This window comes from Neltuma alba, unplaced genomic scaffold (genome assembly GCF_004799145.2).
Source record: "Neltuma alba isolate B1F8T4 unplaced genomic scaffold, ASM479914v2 tig00004701_pilon, whole genome shotgun sequence".
Classification (NCBI taxonomy): Eukaryota; Viridiplantae; Streptophyta; class Magnoliopsida; order Fabales; family Fabaceae; genus Neltuma; species Neltuma alba.
The window spans coordinates 336433-359964 of NW_021633826.1; the positions used below are offsets into that span (position 1 = coordinate 336433).

Genomic DNA, 23532 nt, shown 5'->3' on the forward strand with positions numbered 1-23532 from the left:
TATTAAAATCTTATATTTATGACTAAAATAAAGATCAAACAAGCTCTTCTATTAAACACAGAAAGTAGTATATAAAATCAGAGGAAGCAGTAATTTTAGCCACACTTTGTATGGGTTTCATTTTTCTTAAAACAAAGATCAATTGCCGAGCTTCACTCATATTGCAAACCCATGCCTTTTTTTCAAATACCAAAACTCATGCCTTTACTTGACATATAATTTTATATGCCCCGATAAACATGAAATATTATTATGAATCACCAAAGCAAATACAATTATGTTTTGAATAAAAAAAGCAGGGCACATCATGGACGTCCACGTCCATGTCTAAGGTTGAATTGACACATGTTTTTCTTAGGAGCAATTAGAACGAGAAAAGAAGAAGAAGAGGGGATTTGAATTATATTCTCTAGAATACACATTCTCTCCATTATACATACAATAAAAAAAATATGACGTAAAAATTAAAGTAAACGTGAAAATTATGTTTGCTAATTCTTTTTTAAAAAAATTGTATTAAGTAATCTTATTTATTGTATGTTTAAATTTAAATTATAAAAATATCGAAAATTGAGGTGATGAAATGAAATGGGGAGAGAGAGACAAGAGGGGATTTTTGCGTCGAAGAAAAGAACATGGAACGTAAAACTGCCGCCAAAGAATGGAAGAAAAAAGGCCGTCAAGGGAATGCCACGTCGACCAATGACAAGGCGAGTAATGAAGGCGGCTCGCACGTTTGTGGTCGAACCACCCAATTGGCGCCACGTAGCAGACAAGATTAACCGACCCTCCAACGACAGTCAAGTCTTGGCCCAACACGCTATTCCTCACGACACGCTCTCGAACAATGGCCATCTTCAGCTATTGTTACACACACACACACAATGATCTTGGCCTTTTGATATTTTCTAATATATTCACAGTACATTACTTTTGATTTTCTTTCCCAATTATAGTCACTTTGGAAATTTCTTAGAACCTTCACTTCTTACTTCCATTGGACCATAATCCCATCGCCCACGTGGACTTTAGGGTTTTTTTTTTTCTTTTTAAGTTATTGTTTCTCGTCTTCCCCAGCTTTTTCAATTAGTGTTAACAACAATCATTTAAAAAAGATTTGTTTTTTTCTTAGCTTTAGAAAAATCACAACTAAATATTTGTATCTTTTTGGTTTTGTTTTGCTGACAGACGTTGAGATGAATGAGTGGATTTTTGAATTTTTGTGGGGATGTTTGTATTTATGTTTGTTGATTGTGGAAGAATGGGTAGGAATGGCGAAATTGAACTTGTCCAGCTTCTCCTATTGGTTGTCCTTGCTTCATGTTTTGTATAAACTGTCATGCATGTGCGAGTGAAGAAAGAAAAAAAAATTCTACTTGTGATCTCGTAACCTATGGATTGTAGGATTTATCATACTTGTAAACTCAGGTTATTAATTTCTGCCCTTTAAGAAACAAAGGAAGAGGAGAAAAATCTTGTTTTCTTTTATAAAAAAAATTATGGAAAAGGAAAGACATTTTTTAAGGCGGCTGATAAAACGAACTTCCTGTTCCTCACAGCCCAAGTCCATGAATGTTATAGAAATTGAACCTAAAATGAAAATTCTTGGGGGCAAGCTAGCAGAGCAATTTGGACCATGATTTAAAAACGCTCTTCCTCTTTTTTTTTCCCCCCCCAAAAAACGCGTTTCTTCAGAATAGACCCAAAACATTTCCCAAAAAGTAAAGGGCTACCTCTATCTCAACAACTCTGGGCCTCTTTTTGTGTGTATTAAGGGACTTTACTTTATTTTATTTTATTTTGCTTTTAACTACTATTGCTTTATGCTCGTTATTTTAAATCTATTATGCATAATTTATTTTTTTAATGAGAAATTTGAGTTATTTTATTTGTAAAGCATAGTTGGATTAAATTTTACTAATTCTTAGAACAAAACATGAATGAGAACATTATTATGGGATTACAACAAGAATTTTCGTCAAAACATGACGCAGGGAATTATGGTAATGACAAGTGACAATTTGTATCAAGTAACAATTTGAGTGGTGAAATCTGGTGGGAGCTTGGGAATCTATGAGGAGCCTGTGGTTTTTCTTAATTTGTGACGGAACTATTTGTGGAGTCAAGAACTGATGAACTTGTCGAGTTGGTGTACATTTTGAACTTTTCAAACAACGACTTATTAGTAGAAATTCTATTAGCAATGCAACTCTAAAAGATCTTTATAAAACCTAGCAGTAATATCCTTGAGAGATGAGTTTGATTTCCTTATAAATTTTTTATCCTGTGGTTTATTTTTCGTTTTTAAAATGATATAAATAAAACACGTACAATACAAATAAGATGACCAAAATCCTATGGGCTTCTTCATTTTTTGGTAAAAAAATTGGCATGGGCTTCATCTAACTCAACAACTCTAGACCATGTCCAGAATACCAGTGTCTCCGCTATCCACTACATTACTATCATTTTTCTTCTCTTTAGACCTATTTGGAACGATTGATAAATAACTTTTTAATCATAATTTACGAAATACTTGGTAAATATGTAAAAAAAGTTTTATCTCAACTTACATAAAATATGCTTATAAATGATTTTAGATGTGATAACAAACAAGGTTTTTTTTCATTCTTGGAGCCAGGCTAGCTTCATGGTTCTTCACCTTCATATATAGTTAAAGGAGATTGTTGCGATCATCATAATTAATATAGTAAGATGCCCAAGGTCACTGGATCTCTCTATCAATAATCAATATATGATTGAATGAAAAGCTTGAACATAACATTTCATCTCTGTATCGTTGGTTATTGAATTTTTTGCTTCCATCTTTCATTGGCAAAGCAGCCCATGGTGGCACTAATGGAGATGCAGCAGATGGTATTTCGGCCTTTTCATATCTCAGTCCACGATTCCTATGTCCCAGGGTTGGTCCCAGGAAGGCTTTAAGGATACACACGCGCGCGCACACACATATATGATCTTAGACTCTTTTGAGTATTAGGGTTTGATGAAATTCTGCTATACGCTGTGAACAATTGAAATTGGAGACCAGAAAATACTTTATTGAGCAAATTAACCCCCTAGCTTAGTTCACTTGGCACGAGAATCAGGGAAATCCACTGCGGCTTCCCTAAGCTCATGTCAAGTTTCTGGGGAACCATGTGAGCCTCGGAGGATATATTATTTGACTTTTTGAAACCATCATTAATTTGGGCCTGACTATTGGGTTTGCATATGAGCGTTGGAAAGATTTCCAAATTGTAATGTTTGCCTGGTTGCTTTCTTGATGAGGAATAATTGTCCGTCAACTGTTCAACTATATTATGAAGTTCATTTTCGTTTTGAAAAGTAAAATATAAATTCACGTTTGGATTCACTAAGAGCAATCCAACTGTAATGGAGCAGTCTAAAACTTCTGGACTAGTCTTTGGCCCACCAAATTAATCTGAGCGAACATATTAACTTTGGTTGTGTTCACTTATTGGAGTTGAGATTAATTGGCCTTCAAACTGAACGAGAAAATAAGATGACAAACTATAAGTCCTCCTTAATAAACAACCTCGATCCTCCACCAGGTTCTTTGAATATATTGAATTTGGGATGTTTAGTTATATAAATCGAGATAAAATTCTTTTCACATATTTATTTTATATATAGTAAAATCATTTTTAAAATTCTGGTTTGTTTTTTTTTCCAAACACCCCTTCATGATTTTTAGTCTTAGATTTTCATATTACGTTTAGGTATTACTCTGGTCATTAATATAGAACCTCATTATTGAGTTGAATTTAGTGCTAAATATCATACCTATTTCTCATATTTATTAATTTTTCTTAAATTATCTTTATGAGAGGGAGGATATTAAGAAAGATGATTATGGTATTTTAGAAAAAAAAATGTCATATGTTTTATAATTAACTAACTTACTTAAATTTTAATCTAATCAAATTAGTTAAATATTATCTCCAGTTCTTATAATATAAGAGCTCATTGACTTTTACTTGAATCCTAAATATAAGATCTTAATCCACTTTTTCTCTCATATTTATTTATTTTTTTAAAGTAGTCCTTATAATAATAATAGTTTTAACCAATACACTTGATTAACAATGATATTATGGGAAAAATAACACATTTATTATAAATAACTAACTTAACTAATTTTTTTATCTATTTAAATTAGTTAACTAGTTCTTATCTTAAGAACCGTAAATAATAGATCTTATATTAAGGATATGAGATGTATTATGTAATTGTACGTGTGAACAAGAAATTGGTATATAATTGTGATGTGATGTGATGTGCACACTCACATGCTGAATGTTTCGCCTTAGCAATCCGGCGGACGCACTATAATGACTGAAACCAACAGAGGTACGAAAAATGGATGAACCCTGCATGGGAATAGACAAATAGTCCAGACACTTTATGGCCGTCTTCGTTTCCAATCGTCAGATATCGAAAACATAGGAGTATTAATTGCAAATTTAATATAGTCCTACTATCATATTTATTAAGTTTCTTTACGGCATCTTTAGTTACACTCTATTTATTTCATGTAAAAAAAAAAAATCAATTTATGATGGGTTTGATACTCCCTCTCGGTTGCCTTAAATAAGTGACAATTTTTTCATATGATGTCTTCCTCTTTATAAAAAAAATATTTAGAAGTTGTTTTCAATTTTTTCTTTAATTTTTTATTTTGTCTTTATTTGATTACTCATATCAATATCATTACATTTATTATCAATGTAAATTGTTCAAATAGTAATTCTTTCGTTTTTTTTTTACACCCTATATTTCATTACTACGGATTATTTTAAAAAAAAGTTACATTTTTTTATATGTTTATTTTCTCCAACTGATTTTCTAATTAACTTTGATTCAATTGAAGGAATGGAAGATATTTCAAATCTATGCCTCCCCTTTTCGTATTATTGTTTAGCCCTGATATTAAGGTTTTAATTAACATGAAATATCATCATCAAATCAAATCAAATCATATACAATAATTATATCATGTACAGAATGTTTGGTCGAAAAACATATTATGAAAAGAAAACAGGGCACATCATGGATGTCCATCGACCTTGTGTTGGGCCCAACACGTTATTCCTCACGAACGCACTCAAACAAAATTGATCACACTAGTCATCCAAAAATGTGATCACACTGATCTTCTCTTTGATATATTTTCCAACAGCTCTCTTCACATAACAACCTTTTTCTTTTTTCTTTTTTTTTTTAAACTTTTCCTTCTCGTAGTGTAATGTTCACCGATTGCTTTGTTGACAAGGAATTATTCTGCGTCAACTAGTCAACTATATTATGAAATGTTTAAGGCTTATACTTCACGTTCCCTCTGAGAAGTAAACTAATATACATTCAAGTTCTGATTCATTCGGAACAAGGCAAGTATTGTGAGAGATTGATCATGTATCGGAATAGTCTAAGAGTGCTTCAAGCCACATTCTTGGCGTGGCTTTTGCAGGTAGGGATTCTGCGCACCAATGGAAGCAAGAGTTGCATAGAGAAAGAAAGGGAAGCACTTTTGGAGATGGAGAAAGGGCTTGTGGATGAGTATGGCATCTTGTCTTCATGGGGTCCAAATAGAGACGCTGATTGTTGCAACTAGTGGGGAATTCATTGTAGCAACCAAACAGGCCATGTTGTGAAGCTGGATCTCCGTGCTCGTGACTATGATAAACCTTTGAAAGGTCAGATTAGTTCTTCTATGGTGGAACTGCAACAGTTGAATTATCTAGATTTTAGTTGGAATGATTTTCATCAAAATCAAATTCCAGAGTTTCTTGGCTCTCTTACCAATTTAAGAACTCTTGATCTGAGTCATGCTAACTTCGGTGGGAAAATTCCTTATCAATTAGGAGAACTCTTGAGCCTACAGAATCTTCATCTCCACTTAACTACCTTGTAGGTGAAATCCTTGGCAATTGGGAAATCTTTCTAACTTGCTGCAACTCGCTCTGCATCATCACCATTTAGGGGGCTTAATTCCTCACCAACTAGGTAATCTTTCAAGATTAGAGATTCTGTTCTTGATTCAAATGACAATCTCCTGATTGATGTTGATGACATTCCATGGATTTCTCACCTTTCTTCTTTGACCGACCTTCAACTAGGTGATTGTGTCAAATCTTAGAAAATCCAAAAAACTGGTTGCACATGGTTGGTCGGCTGCCAAATCTACAAGTTCTGTCTCTAAAAATTGTAGTCTTTCAAATAGAGATCTTCTTTTTTGGGCATCCCTCTGTATTGAATTTTTCTTATTCCCTAATTGAGCTTGATCTAGCTCACAAAAGTTCACAATCATCCATATTTCCTTGGTTGTTCCATTTAAACTCTAGTCTTACATACCTGGATCTCGGAGAAAAACCTCTTAGAGGGTTCTATTCCATATGATCTTGGGAAAACAATAAATTCTCTTCAATACTTGGCACTCTGTAACAATCACTAAATGGAACACTGCCAAAAACAATTGCAAATCTGTTAGAATTGCGAGATTTTGATGTTTCTGGGAAACTTTTTGGATGGTGAGATTACAAATTTGGGGCCCCTTGTGAATCTCACAAATTTGGGCATGTTAAGGTTATCCTAGAACTCCGTTACTTTGAAATTCAATGACAGTTGGATTCCTCATTTTCAATTGACATTATTGATGATGCAATCTTGCATGCTAGGTCCTTCTTTTCCAAAATGGCTTCAAACACAAAAGGCCCTCTCCAGTCTTGATGTTTCTGATGCTGGCATATCAGACACAGCAACAATGGCCTCTTTCCTTTGCTCTGCCAAGAAAAGTTTAACCTTTTTGGACATGTCAAGCAATCACTTCAAAGGACAACTTCCAGATTGTTTGAATGGCTCAAATTCAATAAGAATCATCGATTTCAGCAACAACAAATTCTCTGAAAACATTCCTACCTCTATGGGTTCCTTACTTTTGGTCCGCCACTTAATATTACGCAACAATCACTTCACAGGCCAACTCCCATCCTTGAAGAATTGCACTGACTTGGTGATGTTGGATGTGGGGAGAAATGAATTGGCAGGACCCATACCTTCATGGATATTAGGATCTAACTTTCCTAAGTCGCAAGTTCTTAGCTTGACAATGAACAACTTTCATGGAAGTTTGCCATCCCATCTTTGTCATTTGTCAACCATTCAAATTTTAGATCTTTCAATGAATAACTTGTTTGGACATATACCCAAATGCCTCCAAAACTTCACTACGATGACTCATAAACCTAGCATCTATGATACCATTAATCAATTCTTTATCTTTAAGAATAATTCCCCCTCTTATTGGATAGTTGAATATGACTTTTATCCCACAGTGAGATGGAAGGGGAAAGAATTGTCATTTAAGGACAACAAAAGACTTCTGAGGTTGATTGACCTATCTGAAAATCAACTATCTGACAAGATTCCAGAAGAAATTGGGAGCCTCTCAGAACTAGTTTCTTTAGATTTATCAAATAACAATTTAAGTGGTGAAATCCCTTGGGAGCTGGGAAAGTTGCATGCCCTTGATTTTCTTGATTTATCAACAAATCGTTTTTCTGGAAAAATCCCTTCAAGTCTGTCTCAAATTGATAGGCTCGCTGTTTTGAACTTATCCCATAATAATTTATCTGGAAAAATTCCATTAGGAACGCAACTCCAAGGCTTCAATGCATCTGTATATGAGGGAAACCCCTATCTCTGTGGGAGTCCACTTGAAAGGCTTTGTCCTGATGAAAACAGAAAACCAGAAGGCTCATTTACAATTGAGAAGCATGATGATGATTCAATTTTCAGCCAAGGCTTCTACATAAGTATGGGTTTGGGATTTGCTACTGGATTTTGGGCCATCTTTGGCCCATTGCTTCTCTTCCCCACTTGGAGGCATGCTTGCTTCATCTTCCTGCATAATCTATGTGACAAGATCTTTGTGCTCACAGTAACCAACATATCAAGATGTCGCAGGTTCTTTGAAAAGTAAGTAATAATCTTCTTTCTTTCACTCTCCTTTTCAACAAAATTGGGAAACAAAAATAGATCAATTGATCCAAAGTAATTTCTTACCTGTCACGAAAAAGCATACATAAAACCATTTGGATGAGTCTCGAACTTCTCTAATCAGTTTAATTATTCATTCATGAAACTTTCACGGTGACTTGGTTTTGAATGCTGTGGATTATAAGCAAGGTGATGAGAGGAGCCCGATCCATGGAAGCTGAAAGATCATGAGAGAGGCAGTTTGGGCAGAAGCAAATACATGTGGAATAGGTTTCTGTTAGCCGCCGTCAAAATAAAGCATCCATGTCACGTGTGCTTTTGTTAATTAATTACTCTTGTCAATTTCGTCCTGTTTAACCTTGCTGTTACTTAATTGGGAATATTCTCAATTAGACTTGTCTAACTTATCGTTTCATCTATAATGTGTCGAATGAAAAATACTGAGCTGGTAAAAAAAGAATGAAAAATACTGATACAGAACCATTGTTTTTTAAATGCTTTTTTTGGCCCTAATTAACCATGAAATGAAGCCTGTCTTTTTGCAAATATATGCAAAACTCACCCTAGGCCGGCCATATTTAGTCCATAAAATAAATAAATAGAAACCAAAATACGTCATAATTGCTTTCTTCGAAAAGTATGACAAGATTTTCAGCAAGAATTACAAACAAAAAGTAGAATTTCCTGTTAAGGTTATGAGAAATAAGCTTTTATTATAAACTATTAATCAAATTTTTGCACTCACATTGTATATTTAAAAAATGAATAAAAATTTATTAGTTGCCAAATCATATCTTATACTTGCACTTATTCCTTTTCTACTTTTCATATAATGGATACCAATAAAATCACCTTAAGTGAAAATAGAATTGCAACCAAAAGAAACTTGAATTTTCATAAGCTAAAAAATTTAGATAAAAATAAAACGCTAAAATATACAAAATTCTCCTAAACTTTGCATCAATCGCATGAAACCTTCCTGACATTTAAAATTTAAATTAAAAATTCTAATATTTCATGTTTTCACAAAATTGAATCCTTTAGCTAAACAGTTTTTCCCATCATCGCATTTTTATAATCATCGGCGTCATCTGCGCTCTGATCATTAGTTCTCTAATTTGCTGACAATTTTCTGGTGAAGCCACCGGATAATATAACAATTTCTCAAACAACCAAGGAATATAGTCATTTCCCAACAATTTTCTTCATCTTTTATTGAATCCTCGTCCATCTGGGGGAAAATCTTGTATAATTTTACTTAAAAATTATGTCCATACTTTTCTCTGACAAAAAAAAAGGTCCATACTTTTCATGGAATCGAAATTTTTGGTTTTGAGGGAAAAAAAATGAGAAGTTACTAAAATAACGAAATGATTTTGAGTGTTTGGAAAAAATTTTAATTTTCATTTTCATTTCAGAGCAAGACTTGTTGAATATGAGAAGCCCAAGCAGCACCTAACTTTCGCATTCATCATCGTATTGAGCTTCAGTAACGGGCCCATGATAATAGCCTTTTGGGTGTTGGGCCTGAATAGCCATTTTCTTTGCAATATTTGACATTTCGAATAGGAACAGGTTTTTTTAAAAGAAAAATAAAAAGGAATGAGTTGATATTAGATTTTTTTTAAAAAAAAAAGTTCCATTAAAATGATAGTTGAATTCGTAAAACCCCAAATGTCATCTAAACTTGAAAAATCGACTAAATTTTGAAATTAAATGAATTTACAGTATTACCTTTTTTTTATTTTCTTTTTTATACCTTCAAATCACTCTTGCCAGCAGGCGGGGTTCCGACACTGGTGCCAAAGTTTAAGTGACTGCTGGTTACTGATCAACGATGATCCAGTGCTTGGCAACTATTTTTTGAGAATTTTTATAACTTGATTAACAACGCTTAAAATTATACTCACAATTTCATTAACATTTTTAGTCATGTATCTTTCATGTTTTTAAACTGCAATTTTTTGAACAATTTTAATGTTATCAACAACTCTTATAATGATACTGACAAACGCTATTACATTATTAACCATTTTATATGATGGTTTTTTATTAATTTAAAATATGTGTTAAATTAATAATATTAATTTAAAATAGGCTTTTTTTAATTTGTGCTTTAATTATCTTAAATTTCTATGGGACAACCCAATTTATGAAGTTTTCTTACGTGTTCATCCCTGTCACAGACTTGAAGCTAAGTCTACCCCCAAATATACGACTCGATCGACTTCAACTCTCAAATATTCCTCACGATATGTACTCTTATTCCATGTACATGCCATCATCATTGTTGACTTATTGATGAAACCCATATCCGTAGTTGCTCGATGTATCATAATTAATTTCATTTTGCAAACCCCGTCAATTTAACGGAGCCCACACGTTTATACTATTGAAGGCAGATTTCTGGAAGACATCAAATCTTGCAATTAGTTTTAGCAGGGGAAAGAGGCTCGTTTTAGTAGTTAGGAAGCATGCCACACACAACACGCTGCCTATGCTGCTTTGTTTGTGAAGAAAGAAATGATTATAAATTGAAGGTTCCCATAATGTTGGAGCAATATCCAAAGAGTGACCATGTATTCAAATAGTCTAGATTAGGAGTAGGAAGCCATCAAATCTACAAGCTATCTCTTTTAAGAATAGTGTCTTTAGACACGACTCGAACCATATTTTTTGTTACTCAGAGGTATTGCCAACAGCAATCACTTCAAAAGACAACTTCCTGATTGTTGGGATCGCTTAAAATCAATAAGAATCATTGATGAAGGGAGCCCGGTTGATCATTTGAAGCTGGAAGATCGTGATGAGGAAAGCTGCTTGTAGTAGAAGCAAAGACAAATGTGGAATGGGTTTCTGTTAGCTACTGTCAAAATAAAGCTTCCCTATTTTGTTCCCTACTGTGATATTCTCAGTTAGACTTGTCAAACTTAATCTTTTCATCCATATATGTGTGGAACAAAAATGACAGTTACTAAAATCAAATGTTGGATCAATGACCTCGTTAGGTCATTAATAAATTTTTCTTGAAAATGCAAATATAGCTATTCATACTATTGCAAACAAAAAATTTCAATTATAGATTGAGAGTTATAGTTGAAACTTAAATCAATGTCTTATTTGTTAGTGAGATCCTTCAATTTTACAATTATTTGAATCGATATTTAAACTCATTTTTATTAAAATCTATCTAAAACTTTATTGATACTGCCTCTGTTCCTAAATATAAGAGCTAGTTAACTAATTTGAGTAAATTATGAAAATAAGTTAAGTTAGTTATTTATAATAAAGAGGTGTTATCTTTTTTAAAATATCTTTACTAATCATATTTATTGGTTAAAACTATTATTATCAGAAGGACTATATTGGAAAAAAATAAATAAATATGAGAGATAAAATAGATTATGATATTATATTTAGGATCAAAATAAAAGTTAAACGAGATTTTATATTAAGAACTATAAGTAATATTAACTTGTTCCTATAAATCTAACCGTCATTCTTGCGCATGTTTTCAAGAAAACAAATCACGACAATAAGTTGAGGATTTTTTTCCCCTTTGGTTTTCCCCGTTTTTGACATCAATACTATCAATAGGCCAGGGAATGAGGATTCGAATCACGTAATACGCGGTACAGGCCCCATGAATGTTGTACAGATTAAACGGAATTTCCACTGAAAATTCACGAGAGCACCCACAAAAGAACATTAATTAGGCCCAAAATATAAGGGCGGGGCTAGAAGCCCAAATTTTATGGGCTTGCTCTAGACCCATTTCCTCTCTCCAGCTTATGGCTTTATCAAACAACATTGGAGAACACTGCCCCCAAAAAAAAAAAAAATTGGACTCAGCATCGAATCAAAAAATAAAAATAATAGAGGTTTCCAATTTTGACGGTCTAACCGAGGAACTTTCATGAGCGTACTCTTCATCTTCACAGTCACTTCCACTGATAAACTACGTATAATCTTTTTATTCTAATCATAAAATTCTTTTAAATCGGTGAATGCACTTTGTATTCAAATTTGGACAGCTATATTATATATACCTCTTGTTTTCCTTCATACATAATCTCCCTAATAAATAAAACTCTTATCTTATTACGTGCATACTCAAACGATAATAAGCCAACATTTGCCAAAAAATAAACAAGCCACCACAGAGATTATCATTAACTTATTGACTTGTTTTTTATATCCATGATTTACTCGATATATCATTAATTTTTATTATACTGCCTCTGGTTCTAATTATAAGACTATATTTATAGATTATAAACAAGGTAATTAGAACCAAAAGTAGTATTTTGCAAACCCCGTCGATTTGACAAAATCCACGCTTATGAAATTCACCGGCAACCTGGAGCGCAGCTTTTTGAATTTAAAGCCTGGCTTTGAAAATTAATAATGCTTATGCAATACGCATCCTTATAGATCTTTGTATGGGTCCAGTGGCTTTGGAAAAAATCATTTTACTAGACTTTTGGAATTTAAAGCCTTGCAATTAATTAGAAAGCTTGAAATTTTGGGATTGAAAGAAAGCAATCTTAGAAAAGGACGCTACATGCATGCCGCCTAAGACACGCTATACTGTTTAATTTTTGACGAAAGAAATGATTATAAATTGAAGGTTAAATCCCAAAGAGTGACCATGTGTTGGAACAGTCTAAATCTGAGGTAACATATTAACTTTGGTTGTGTTCACGTGTTGGAGTTGAGATTAATTAGACTTTAAACTGAATGAGAAAATGAGACAAAAACCCACTCTCAGTTCTCTTTAACACGCTAACGGACTTGCATTTGAAGAATCGGAGAAATAACAAAGAAGCATTGACAAAGCATCATAAATAAACAACATCGGACTCCCACGTGGTTCATTGAATATATTGAACATGAGAATTTTTTATTATCACATAAATCGAGACAAAACTCTTCTTATATACTTTTTTCGGTCTTATATATAAGCTTCACTTTTGAAGAGGAGTCTGGTCTAAGATAAGCTTCATTTTTTAGCTTGTCTGAGCATTTATTACTTTTTTTTCCCCTAATTTGTTCCTAGTTGACTGTATTTAGTACTCATTCTCCCTCATTAATATTACCTCCATATATTTTTTTTCAACATTTTTTTTATTTATTGTCTCTCTCATTTACTCTCTTAATAAATAAGGATAAATTTGAAAAAAAATACATTCTTGACCTATTTATTATTTTTAATTTATTTTAACTGATAGTTCGTTAAATGTGATTCGGTTATTTGAACCTTATATATAAGAACGAAAGGAGTACTTATTTTGTATATCATAAAATTACTTTTAAAATTATGATTGAATTTCCATCCAAATACCAATTCACAACTTTTAGTCTTAGGTTTTCCTACTATGTTTAGGTATTACTTCTTCGGTTATTAATATATGACCTAATTAGTGAGTTAAATTTAGTCCTAAATATTAAACATATTTCTCTTACTTATTGATTTTTCTTAAATTATCTTTATGGATATTCTCTCAACCATGATTAAGTAGGATGAGGATATTAAAAAAGATAGTTATGGTATTTTAGGAAAAATATGTCATATGAGTATTTTTTATAATTAACGAATTTACTTAACTTTCTTAATTCAATTAAATTAGTTAAATAGATCTTATATTAAAAATAAGAATAGCATTATGTAATTTGTAATAGGCATGTATGAACAAGAAATTGGTAAATAACTGTGGCATGATGTGCTCAATCACATATAGAATGTTTCGCATTAGCAATCCTGCGTACGCACGATAATGACTGAAACCAACAGGAGTACGAAAAATGGATGAATCATGCATGGGGATAGACAAATACTCTGAAAACTTTATGGCCGTCTTGGTTTCCAACCGTAAGGAATCGAAAACACAAGAGTGTTAATTGCAAATTTAATATAGTCCTACTATTATATTTATTAAGTTTCTTTGCGGCATCTTTGGTTGCACTCTATTTATTTCATGTAAAAAAAAATCAATTTATGATGGGTACTCCCTTGGTTGCCTTAAATAAGTGATGATTCTTAATATGATGTCTTCCTATTTATAAAAAATATTTGGAAGTTGTTTTCAATTTTTTAATTTTTTATTTTGTCTAGTTAACTTTGATTCAATTGAAGGAATGGAGGATGTTTCAAATCTATGCCTCCCCTTTTCGTATAATTGTATGGTCCTGATATTAAGGTTTTAATTAACATGAAATATTATTATCAAATCAAAGCATGTACAATAATTATATCATGAACAGAATGTTTGGTCGGAAAAAAAATATATTAAGAACAGAAAGCAGGCCGCACCATGGATGCCCACATCAACCCTGTGTGGGGCCAACATGTTATTCCTTCCGAAACACTCCCAAACGAATGTGATCATACTAGTCACCCAAAAAAAAAATGATCATACTGATCTTCTCTTTGATATATTTTCTAACAACTCTTCACATAGGAACCCCTTTTTTTTTGGTTACTTTTCCTTTTCATATTGTAATGTTCACTGATTGCTTTGTTGACAAGGAATTATTCTGCGTCAACTAGTCAACATATTATGAAGTCTTTATACTTCATTTTCCTTTTGAAAAGTGAACTAATATACGTTTGAGTTTTGATTCATTTGATGCAAGGCAAGTTCTGTGAAAGAGAGTGATCATGTATTGGAATAGTCTAAAAGTGCTTCAAACCATATTCTTGGCATGGTCTTTACAGGTGGGGATTATGCACACCAATGGAAGCAAGGGTTGTAGAGAGAGAGAGAAAGGGAAGCACTTTTGGAGATGAAGAAAGGGCATGTGGATGAGTATGGCATCTTGTCTTCATGGGGTCCAAATGGAGACGCTGATTGTTGCAACTGGTGGGGAATTTATTGTAACAACCAAACAGGCCATGTTGTGAAGCTGGATCTCTGTGCTTGTGACTATGATAAACCTTTGAGAGGTCAGATTAGTTCCTCTATGGTGGAATTGCAACAGTTGAATTATCTAGATTTTAGTTGGAATGATTTTCATCTAAATCCAATTCTAGAGTTTCTTGGCTCTCTTACCGATTTAAGAACTCTTGATCTGAGGCATGCTTACTTTGGTGGGAAAATTCCTTATCAATTAGGAGAACTCTCGAGCCTACAGAATCTTTATCTCTAGTTTAACTACCTTGTAGGTGAAATCCCTTGGCAATTGGAAAATCTTTCTAACTTGCTGGAACGCACTATCTATCATAACCATTTAGGGGCTTAATTCCTCACCAACGCGGTAGTCTTTGAAGATTAGAGATTCTTGTTCTTGATTCAAATGACAATCTCCTGATTGATGTTGATGACATTTCAGAGATTTCTCACCTTTCTTCTTTGACTGTCCTTCAACTAAATGATGTGTCAAATCTTAGAAAATCCAATAACTGGTTGCACATGGTTGGTCAGCTACCAAATCTACAACTTCTATCTCTAAAAAATTGTAGTCTTTCAAACAGAGATCTTCTTTTTGTGCATCCCTTTGTATTGAATTTTTCTTATTCCCTAACCGAGCTTGGTCTATCTCACAATAAGTTCACATCATCCATGTTTTCCTTGGTTGTTCCATTTAAACTCTAGTCTTACATACCTGAATCTCAGAGAAAACCTCTTAGAGGGTTCCATTCCATACCATCTTGGGAAAATAATGAATTCTCTTCAATACTTGGCACTCAATAACAATCATCTAAATGGAACACTACCAAAAACAATTGCAAATTTGTTAGAATTGCAACATTTTGATGTTTTTGGGAACTTTTTCGATGGTGAGATTACAAATCTGGGCCATCTTGCAAATCTCACAAAATTGAAAATATTAGATTTATCCCAAAACTCATTTACTTTGAAATTCAACTATCACTGGATTCCTTATTTTCAATTGAAATCATTGGATATAAAATCCTGCATGATGGGTCCCTCATTTCCAAAATGACTTCAAACACAAAACCATGTCCATACTTTTCTCTGACAAAAAAAAATGTCCATACTTTTCATGGAATCAAAATTTTTCGTTTTGAGAAAAAAAAACATAAAGCTACTAAAATAACGAAACGAATTTTCTGTGTTTGGGAAATTTTTTAATTTTTTATTTTCATTGACGAGCATGAGTTGTTGAATATGAGAAGCCAAAGCAGTACGTAACTTTCACATTCATCACCGTATTGGGCTTCCGTGATGGGCCCATGAGAATGGTCTTTTTGTAGTTGGGTCTGAATAGCAATTTTCTTTGCAATATTTGACATCTCGAATAGGAACAGGTTTTTTTTAAAATAAAAAATAAAAAGGAATGAGTTTACATTAGACTTTTTTTGTTTTTTAACGTTCGTAGTTGAATTGGTAAAACCCCAAATGTCATCTAAACTTGTAAAATTGACTATTTTGAAAATTTGAAATTAAGTGAATTTACAATATTGTTCTTTATTTCTTTTTCTTTTTCATACCTTCAAGTCCCTCTTACCAGTAGGCTGGAGCTTTTTTGATATATTTTTTTAACTTTTATAATGTGATCAACAACTCTTAAAACTATATTCACAACTTTATTAACGCCATTAATCATGTATCTCTCAAGTTTTTAAACTGGAATTTTCTGAATAATTTTAACGTTATCAATAAATCTTATTATGATATTTACAACTCTATTAACATTATTAACCACTTTATATGATGGATTCTTATCAATTTCAAAAATGTATTAAGTTAATAATTTTAATTTAAAATAGGCTTTTTTTAATTCATGTTTTAATTATCTTAAATTCTATGGGTCAATCCAATCTATAAAGCGTTCTCACGCGTTCATCCCTCTCATGGACTTGAAGCTAAGTCTGCCCCCAAAATACACGACTCGATCTGCTTCAACTCTCAAATATTCCTCACGATATGTACTCTTGTTCCATGTACATGCCATCATCATTATTGACTTATTGACTTATTTCACTTCATTGCTTTTTTGCTTTTAACTCCTACTACTTTAAACTCGTCATTTTTGGTCTATTCTAACAATTTATTTTTTTATGAGAATTTTGAATTATTTTATTTGTAAAGCATAGTTGGATTAAAATTTACTAATTTTTAGAACAAAACATGAATGAGAACATTATTATGGGATTACAGCAAGAATTTTCATAAAAACAATACGGCGCAGGGGATTATGGTAATGATGATTTGGATCAAGTAACAATTTGAGTGGTGAAATCTGGTGGAAGCTTGGGAATCTATGAGGAGCCTGTGGTTTTTCTTAATTTATGACTGTGGAGTCAAGAACTGATAAAGGTGAGTTGGTGTACGTTTTGAACTCGTCAAACAACAACTTATGGAATTATTCTGTGTCAACTAGTCAACCATATTATGAAGTCTTTAAGGCTTATACTTCATGTTCCTTCTGAAAAGTAAACTAATATACATTCAAGTTTTGATTCATTCGGAGCAAGGCAAGTTTTGTGAGAGAGTGATCATGTATCGGAACAGACTAAGAATGCTTCAAACCATATTCTTGATGTGGCTTTTGCAGGTAGGGATTCTGCACACCAATGGAAGCAAGAGTTGCATAGAGAGAGAAAGGGAAGCACTTTTGGAGCTGAAGAAAGGGCTTGTGGATGAGTATGGCATCTTGTCTTCATGGGGTCTAAATGGAGACGCTGACTGTTGCAACTGGTGGGGCATTCATTGTAGTAACCGAACAGGCCATATTGTGAAGCTGGATCTTCATGCTCATGATTATGATAAAACTTTGGGAGGTCAGATTAGTTCTTCTTTGATAGAACTACAACAGTTGAATTATTTAGATTTCAGTTGGAATGATTTTCATCCAAACCCAATTCCAGAGTTTCTTGGTTCTCTTACCAATTTAAGGTTCCTTAACATGAGTCATGCTTCCTTTGGTGGGAAAATTCCTTGTCAACTCGGAAAACTCTCACACCTACAGAATCTTTATCTCCAGTTTAACTACCTTGTAGGTGAAATCCCTTGGCAATTGGGAAATCTTTCTAATTTGCTGCAACTTAGTCTCTATCACAACCATCTAGGGGGCATAATTCCTCACCAACTTGGTAATCTTTCAAGATTAGAGATTCTTTTTCTTGATTCAAATGACAATCTCCTGATTGATGTTGATGACATTCCATGGATTTCTCACCTTTCTTCTTTGATTGACCTTCAACTAGCTGGTGTGTCAAATCTTAGAAAATCCAAAAACTGGTTGCACATGGTTGGTCAGCTGCCAAATCTACAAGTTCTGTCTCTCGAAAATTGTAGTCTTTCAAATAGAGATCTTCTTTTTGGGCATCCCTTTGTATTGAATTTTTCTTATTCCCTAACGGAGCTTGATCTATCTCACAATTACTTCACATCATCCATATTTCTTTGGTTGTTCCGTTTAAACTCTAGTCTTACATACCTGAATCTCGGAGAAAACCTCTTAGAGGGATCTATTCCATATGATATTGGGAAAATAATGAATTCTCTTCAAATCTTGGCACTCGATAAAAATCACCTAAATGGAACACTGCCAAAAACAATTGCAAATATGTTAGAATTGCGATCTTTTGATGTTTTTGGGAACTCCTTGGATGGTGAGATTACAAATTTGGGCCCCCTTGCAAATCTCACAAATTTGGAAGAGTTAAGGCTATCCCAAAACTCCTTTACTCTAAAATTCAACGACAGTTGGATTTCTCATTTTCAACTGCACTATTTGGCAATGCAATCTTGCACGCTGGGTCCTTCTTTTCCAAAATGGCTTCAAACACAAAATGGCATAACCTATCTTGATGTTTCAGATGCTAGCATATCAGACACAACAACAATGGCCTCATTTCTTTGCTATTCCAAGGATAATCTAAGCTTTTTGAACATGTCAGGCAATCACTTCAAAGGACAACTTCCAGATTGTTGGAATGGCTTAAATTCGATAAGAATCATTGATTTCAGTAATAATGAATTCTCTGGAAACGTTCCAACCTCTATAGGTTCCTTACTTTTGGTCCGCCACTTAATTTTACGCAACAATCACTTCACAGGCCAACTCCCGTCCTTAAAGAATTGCATCGACTTGGTGATGTTGGATGTGGGGAGAAATGAATTCGTAGGACCCATACCTCCATGGATATCAGGATCTAACTTTCCTAAGTTGCAAGTTCTTAGCTTGACAAACAATAACTTTTATGGAAGGTTGCCATCCCATCTTTGTCATTTGTCAACCATTCAGGTTTTAGATCTTTCAGTGAATAACTTGTCTGGACATACACCCAAATGCCTCCAAAATTTCATTATGATGACTCATAAATCCGGCATCCATGACGCCATTGACCTCTTCTTTATCTTTAAGAATAATTCCCCTTTTGAGAGAATTGAATATGACTTTTACCCCACAGTGAGATGGAAAGGGAAAGAATTATCATTCAAGGACAACAAAAGACTTCTGAGGTTGATTGACCTATCTGAAAATCAACTATCTGGCAAGATTCCAGAAGAAATTGGGAGTCTCCAAGAACTAGTTTCTTTAGATTTATCAAATAACAATCTGAGTGGTGAAATCCCTTGGGAGCTGGGAAAGTTGCAGGCCCTTGATTTTCTTGACTTATCAACAAATCGTTTGTCTGGAAAAATCCCTTCAAGTCTGTCTCAAATTGATAGGCTTGCTGTTTTAAACTTATCCCATAATAATTTATTTGGAAAAATCCCATCAGGAACACAACTCCAAGGCTTCGATGCGTCTGTATATGAGGGAAACCCCTATCTTTGTGGGAGTCCACTTGAAAGGCTTTGTCCTGATGAAAATAGAAAACCAGAAGACTCATTTACAATTGAGAAGCATGATGATGATTCAATTTTCAGCCAAGGCTTCTACATAAGTATGGGTTTGGGATTTGCTACTGGATTTTGGGCCATCTTTGGCCCATTGCTTATCTTTCCCACTTGGAGACATGCTTTCTTCACCTTCCTGCATAACCTATATGACAAGATCTTTGTGCTCATAGTAATCAACATATCAAGATATCGCAGGTTCTTTGAAAAGTAAGTGATAATCTTCTTTCTTTCATTTTCTTTTTCAACAAAATTGGGAAACAAAAATAGATCAATTGATCCAACGTAATTTCTTACTTATCACGAAAAAGTATATATAAAATATCTGAAACCAATTGGATGAGTCTCGAACTTCTCTGATCAATTTAATTATTCATTCATGAAACTTTTCGAGTGACTTGGTTTTGAATGCTATGGATTATAAGCACGGTGATGAGAGGAGCCTGATCAGTGAAAGCCAGAAGATCATGAGAGAGGCAGTTTGGAGCTGAAGCAAATATAAGTGGAATAGGTTTCTGCTAGCCACCATCAAAATAAAGCATCCATGTCATGTGTGCCTATGTTAATTAATTATTGTCGTCAAGTTCGTCCTGTTTAACCTTGTTGTTACCTATATACTATGATATATTCTCACTTAGACTTGTCTAGCTTATCGTTTCATCTCTAATGTGTCGAATGAAAAATATTGATATAGAACCGTCGCTTTTTTAAATCCTTTTTAAGGCCCTAATTAATTATGAAATGAAACTTGTCTTTTTGTTGATATACAAAAAAACTCACCCTATTTAGTCATCAATTGAATAAATAGAAACGAAAATACCAGCATAATTGTTTTCCTAAAGTATGAAAAAATTTTCGGCAAGAATGACAAATAAAAAGTAGAATTTAATGTTAAGGTTATGAGAAATAAGCTTTTACAATAAATTATTGATCAAATTTTAGCATTCACACACATTTAAAAAATGAATAAAAATTTATTAGTTGCCAAATCACATCTTATTCTTGCATTTATTCTTTTTCCACTTTTCGTATAATGGATACCAATAAAATCACCTTAGGTGGGGAAAAAAATTTGCAACCAAAAGAAACTCTGAATTTTCATTATCTAAAAATCTAGATAAAAATACATAAAAGGCTAAAATGTACAAAATTCTCCTAAACTTTGCATCAATAGCATAAAACCTTCCTGACATTTAAAATTTAAAATTTAAAATTCTAATATTTCATGTTTTTTACAAACTGAATCCTTTAACGTGAAATTGTGCTTGTTTGGGATAGCGGTGAAAATCGCTTATAAGCACATTTCATGTAAGTCGAGACAAAATTCCTCTCACATACTTGACTCGTATTCCATAAATCATGATTAAAAAGCTACTTATAAACTATTCCAAACAGGCTCAATATGACAATTACTCAAACAATCGAAGGATAGAGTCATTTCCCAACAATTTTCTTCGTCTTCTATATGAATCCTCGTGCATCTGGGGGAAATCTTGCACTTCTCCAGTCTGAACATAGGACTCATTTTATAATTAATTTATACTGTAAAATGGGTTTTATATTTAAAACTGAAGAAGTATATATATATATATTTTTAATGGAAAAGAGGAAAAGCATCTTTGAAGGCAGTTGATATTCTAGTCTTGATTTATATCATTAATTTAAAATTGTGTCGATACATTTCTCTGAGAAAAGAAATGCCCATGCTTTTCAGAGATTCGAAATTTTTGATTTTGAGGGAGAAAAAAATGGAAAAGCTACTAAAATGACGAAACGATTTTTTAGTGTTTGGGAAATTTTTTTAATTTTTTGTTTCCATTTTAGATTTGGATAACCTAAAAACACTTTTAGAAAGTGATTTTACATAAATCAAGATAAAACTTCTTTCACATACTTTTAAAACCATGGCTGAGACAAGCATGAGTTGTTGAATACGAGAAGTCCAAGCTGTAACTTTTTGGTTCAGCACTATATTTGGCTCATAAAATATGATTACTAATTAAGTGTATTAGTTAGAACTACTATTATTACACGGACTACCTCAAAAAAAAAATGAGAGACAAAATGAATTGGTATCTATATTTATAACCAAAACAAAAATCAAACAAACGCTTATATTAAAGATCGGAGATAGTATATAGAACCGGACGAATTGGTAATTTCAGCCACACTTTGTACGGGTTTCATTTTTCTTAAAACAAAGATCAATTTACGAGCTTCATTCATATTGCAAACCCATGCCTTTTTTTTTTTCCCCACCAAAACCCATGCCTTTACTTTACATATAACTGTATATGGCCCGATAAACATTAAATATTATTATCAACAAAGCAAAAAAGTTATGTTTTGAATAGAAAAAGCAGGGCACATCATGGACGTCCACGTCCATTTCTAAAGTTGAATTGGCACATGTTTTTCTTTGTATTAATGAGGACGAGAAAGAAGAAGCTGGGATTTGAATTATATTCCTCTTGAATACACATACTCTCCATTATAAATGTCATTAAAAAAATGAAGTAAAAATTAAAGTAAATGTGAAAATTGTGTTTGTTAATTTTTTTAAAAAATCATGAAGTAATATTATTTATTGATTGGTCAAATTAAATTTAAAAAATTGAAAATTGAGGTGGTTAAATGAAGTGGGAAGAAAGAGACGAGGGGATTTTTGCGTCGAAGAAAAGAACATGGAAAGTAAAACTGCCGCCAAAGAATGGAAGGAATGAGGCCGTTAAGGGAATGCCACGTTGACCAATGAGAAGGCGATTAACGAAACTGGTTCGCACCTTTGTGGTCTAACCACCCAATTGGCGCCACGTAGCAGACAAGATAACCGACCCTCCCATGACAGTCAAACCAGGGCCCAACACGTATTCCTCACGACGCCCTCTCGGACAATGGCCATCTTCAGTTATTATCACACACAAACTGATATTGGCCTTTTGATATTTTCTAATGTATTCCCAGTACACTACTTTTGATTTTCTTTCTCAATTATGGTGACTTTGGAAATTTCTTATAACCTTCACTTCTCACCTCCATTGGACCATAATCCCATCGCCCACGTGGAGTCTAAGGTTTTTTTTTTGGTTGAGGTTTCTTGTTTCTCTTGTCTTCCCCCCGCCTTCTAGAATTAGTGTTAACAATAATCATTTAAAATTTTTTTTTCTTTGCTTTATAAAAATCACAACTAAATATTGGTGAATGAAAATTCTTGGGAGCAAGCTAGCAAAGGAATTTGGGACATGGTGTAAAAGCGCTTATCTTTATTTATTTTGCTTTTGAGGCAGAAAAGTGGTCGTTGTCAGAGGCTCCAACAGTGCATAAGCAACAATTCTATTTTCTACATATAAAAAACGGCGACAAAGAGGAGGCTTGCGAAAAAGATATGCATAACTTCGAAGAAGCATGATTGCTATCAAAGTTTTGCCAGAACCAGTCTCTTTGATACACAATGACAAAATAAATTATTTTACAAAAAACATATTTAATTATTTTATTAATATTTATACGTATTAATTTTTTTATTTATATTATTTATGCCTTATTTATTATGTTGTCAAAATATATATTATTAACAAATTTATTACTTCAAATAAACATATATTATGAATATATCTTATATGTAATTATCATTTAAACTTATGTCCTTTTAATAATTTTTACATATAAAAAAGTACTTCTGACAACAACTATCCAA

The 23532-nt window shown here is 33.1% G+C and overlaps 3 protein-coding genes across 3 annotated transcripts; all 3 read left to right on the plus strand.

The window, feature by feature from the left end:
* The first annotated feature begins 588 nt into the window (after window positions 1-588).
* On the plus strand, window positions 589-8002 carry LOC114745534 (receptor-like protein EIX2). Its single transcript, XM_028933691.1, has 4 exons — window positions 589-804; window positions 5492-5580; window positions 5653-5717; window positions 6699-8002. The coding sequence occupies exons 1-4, from the start codon at window positions 589-591 to the stop codon at window positions 8000-8002; spliced, it is 1674 nt and encodes a 557-aa protein (XP_028789524.1).
* A 6803-nt stretch (window positions 8003-14805) lies between these two features.
* Window positions 14806-15168, plus strand: LOC114745535 (receptor-like protein EIX2). The gene has a single exon (XM_028933692.1). The coding sequence runs from the start codon at window positions 14806-14808 to the stop codon at window positions 15166-15168; it is 363 nt and encodes a 120-aa protein (XP_028789525.1).
* A 2316-nt stretch (window positions 15169-17484) lies between these two features.
* LOC114745536 (receptor-like protein EIX1) lies at window positions 17485-20049 on the plus strand. Its single transcript, XM_028933694.1, has one exon. It carries the CDS (start codon window positions 17485-17487, stop codon window positions 20047-20049), a length of 2565 nt encoding a protein of 854 aa, XP_028789527.1.
* The last annotated feature ends 3483 nt before the right edge of the window (window positions 20050-23532 follow it).

What these genes read in the sequence shown, in the direction of transcription:
- LOC114745534 (XM_028933691.1), top strand. Translation starts at nt 589, where the DNA reads ATGGGGAGAGAGAGACAAGAGGGGATTTTTGCGTCGAAGAAAAGAACA. An exon ending in GACCCTCCAACGACAGTCAA is followed by an intron (nt 805 to 5,491) that starts GTCTTGGCCCAA and finishes TGGCTTTTGCAG; the next exon opens with GTAGGGATTCTGCGCACCAA. An exon ending in GAGAAAGGGCTTGTGGATGA is followed by an intron (nt 5,581 to 5,652) that starts GTATGGCATCTT and finishes AATTCATTGTAG; the next exon opens with CAACCAAACAGGCCATGTTG.
- LOC114745536 (XM_028933694.1), top strand. Translation starts at nt 17,485, where the DNA reads ATGTATCGGAACAGACTAAGAATGCTTCAAACCATATTCTTGATGTGG.
- LOC114745535 (XM_028933692.1), top strand. Translation starts at nt 14,806, where the DNA reads ATGAAGAAAGGGCATGTGGATGAGTATGGCATCTTGTCTTCATGGGGT.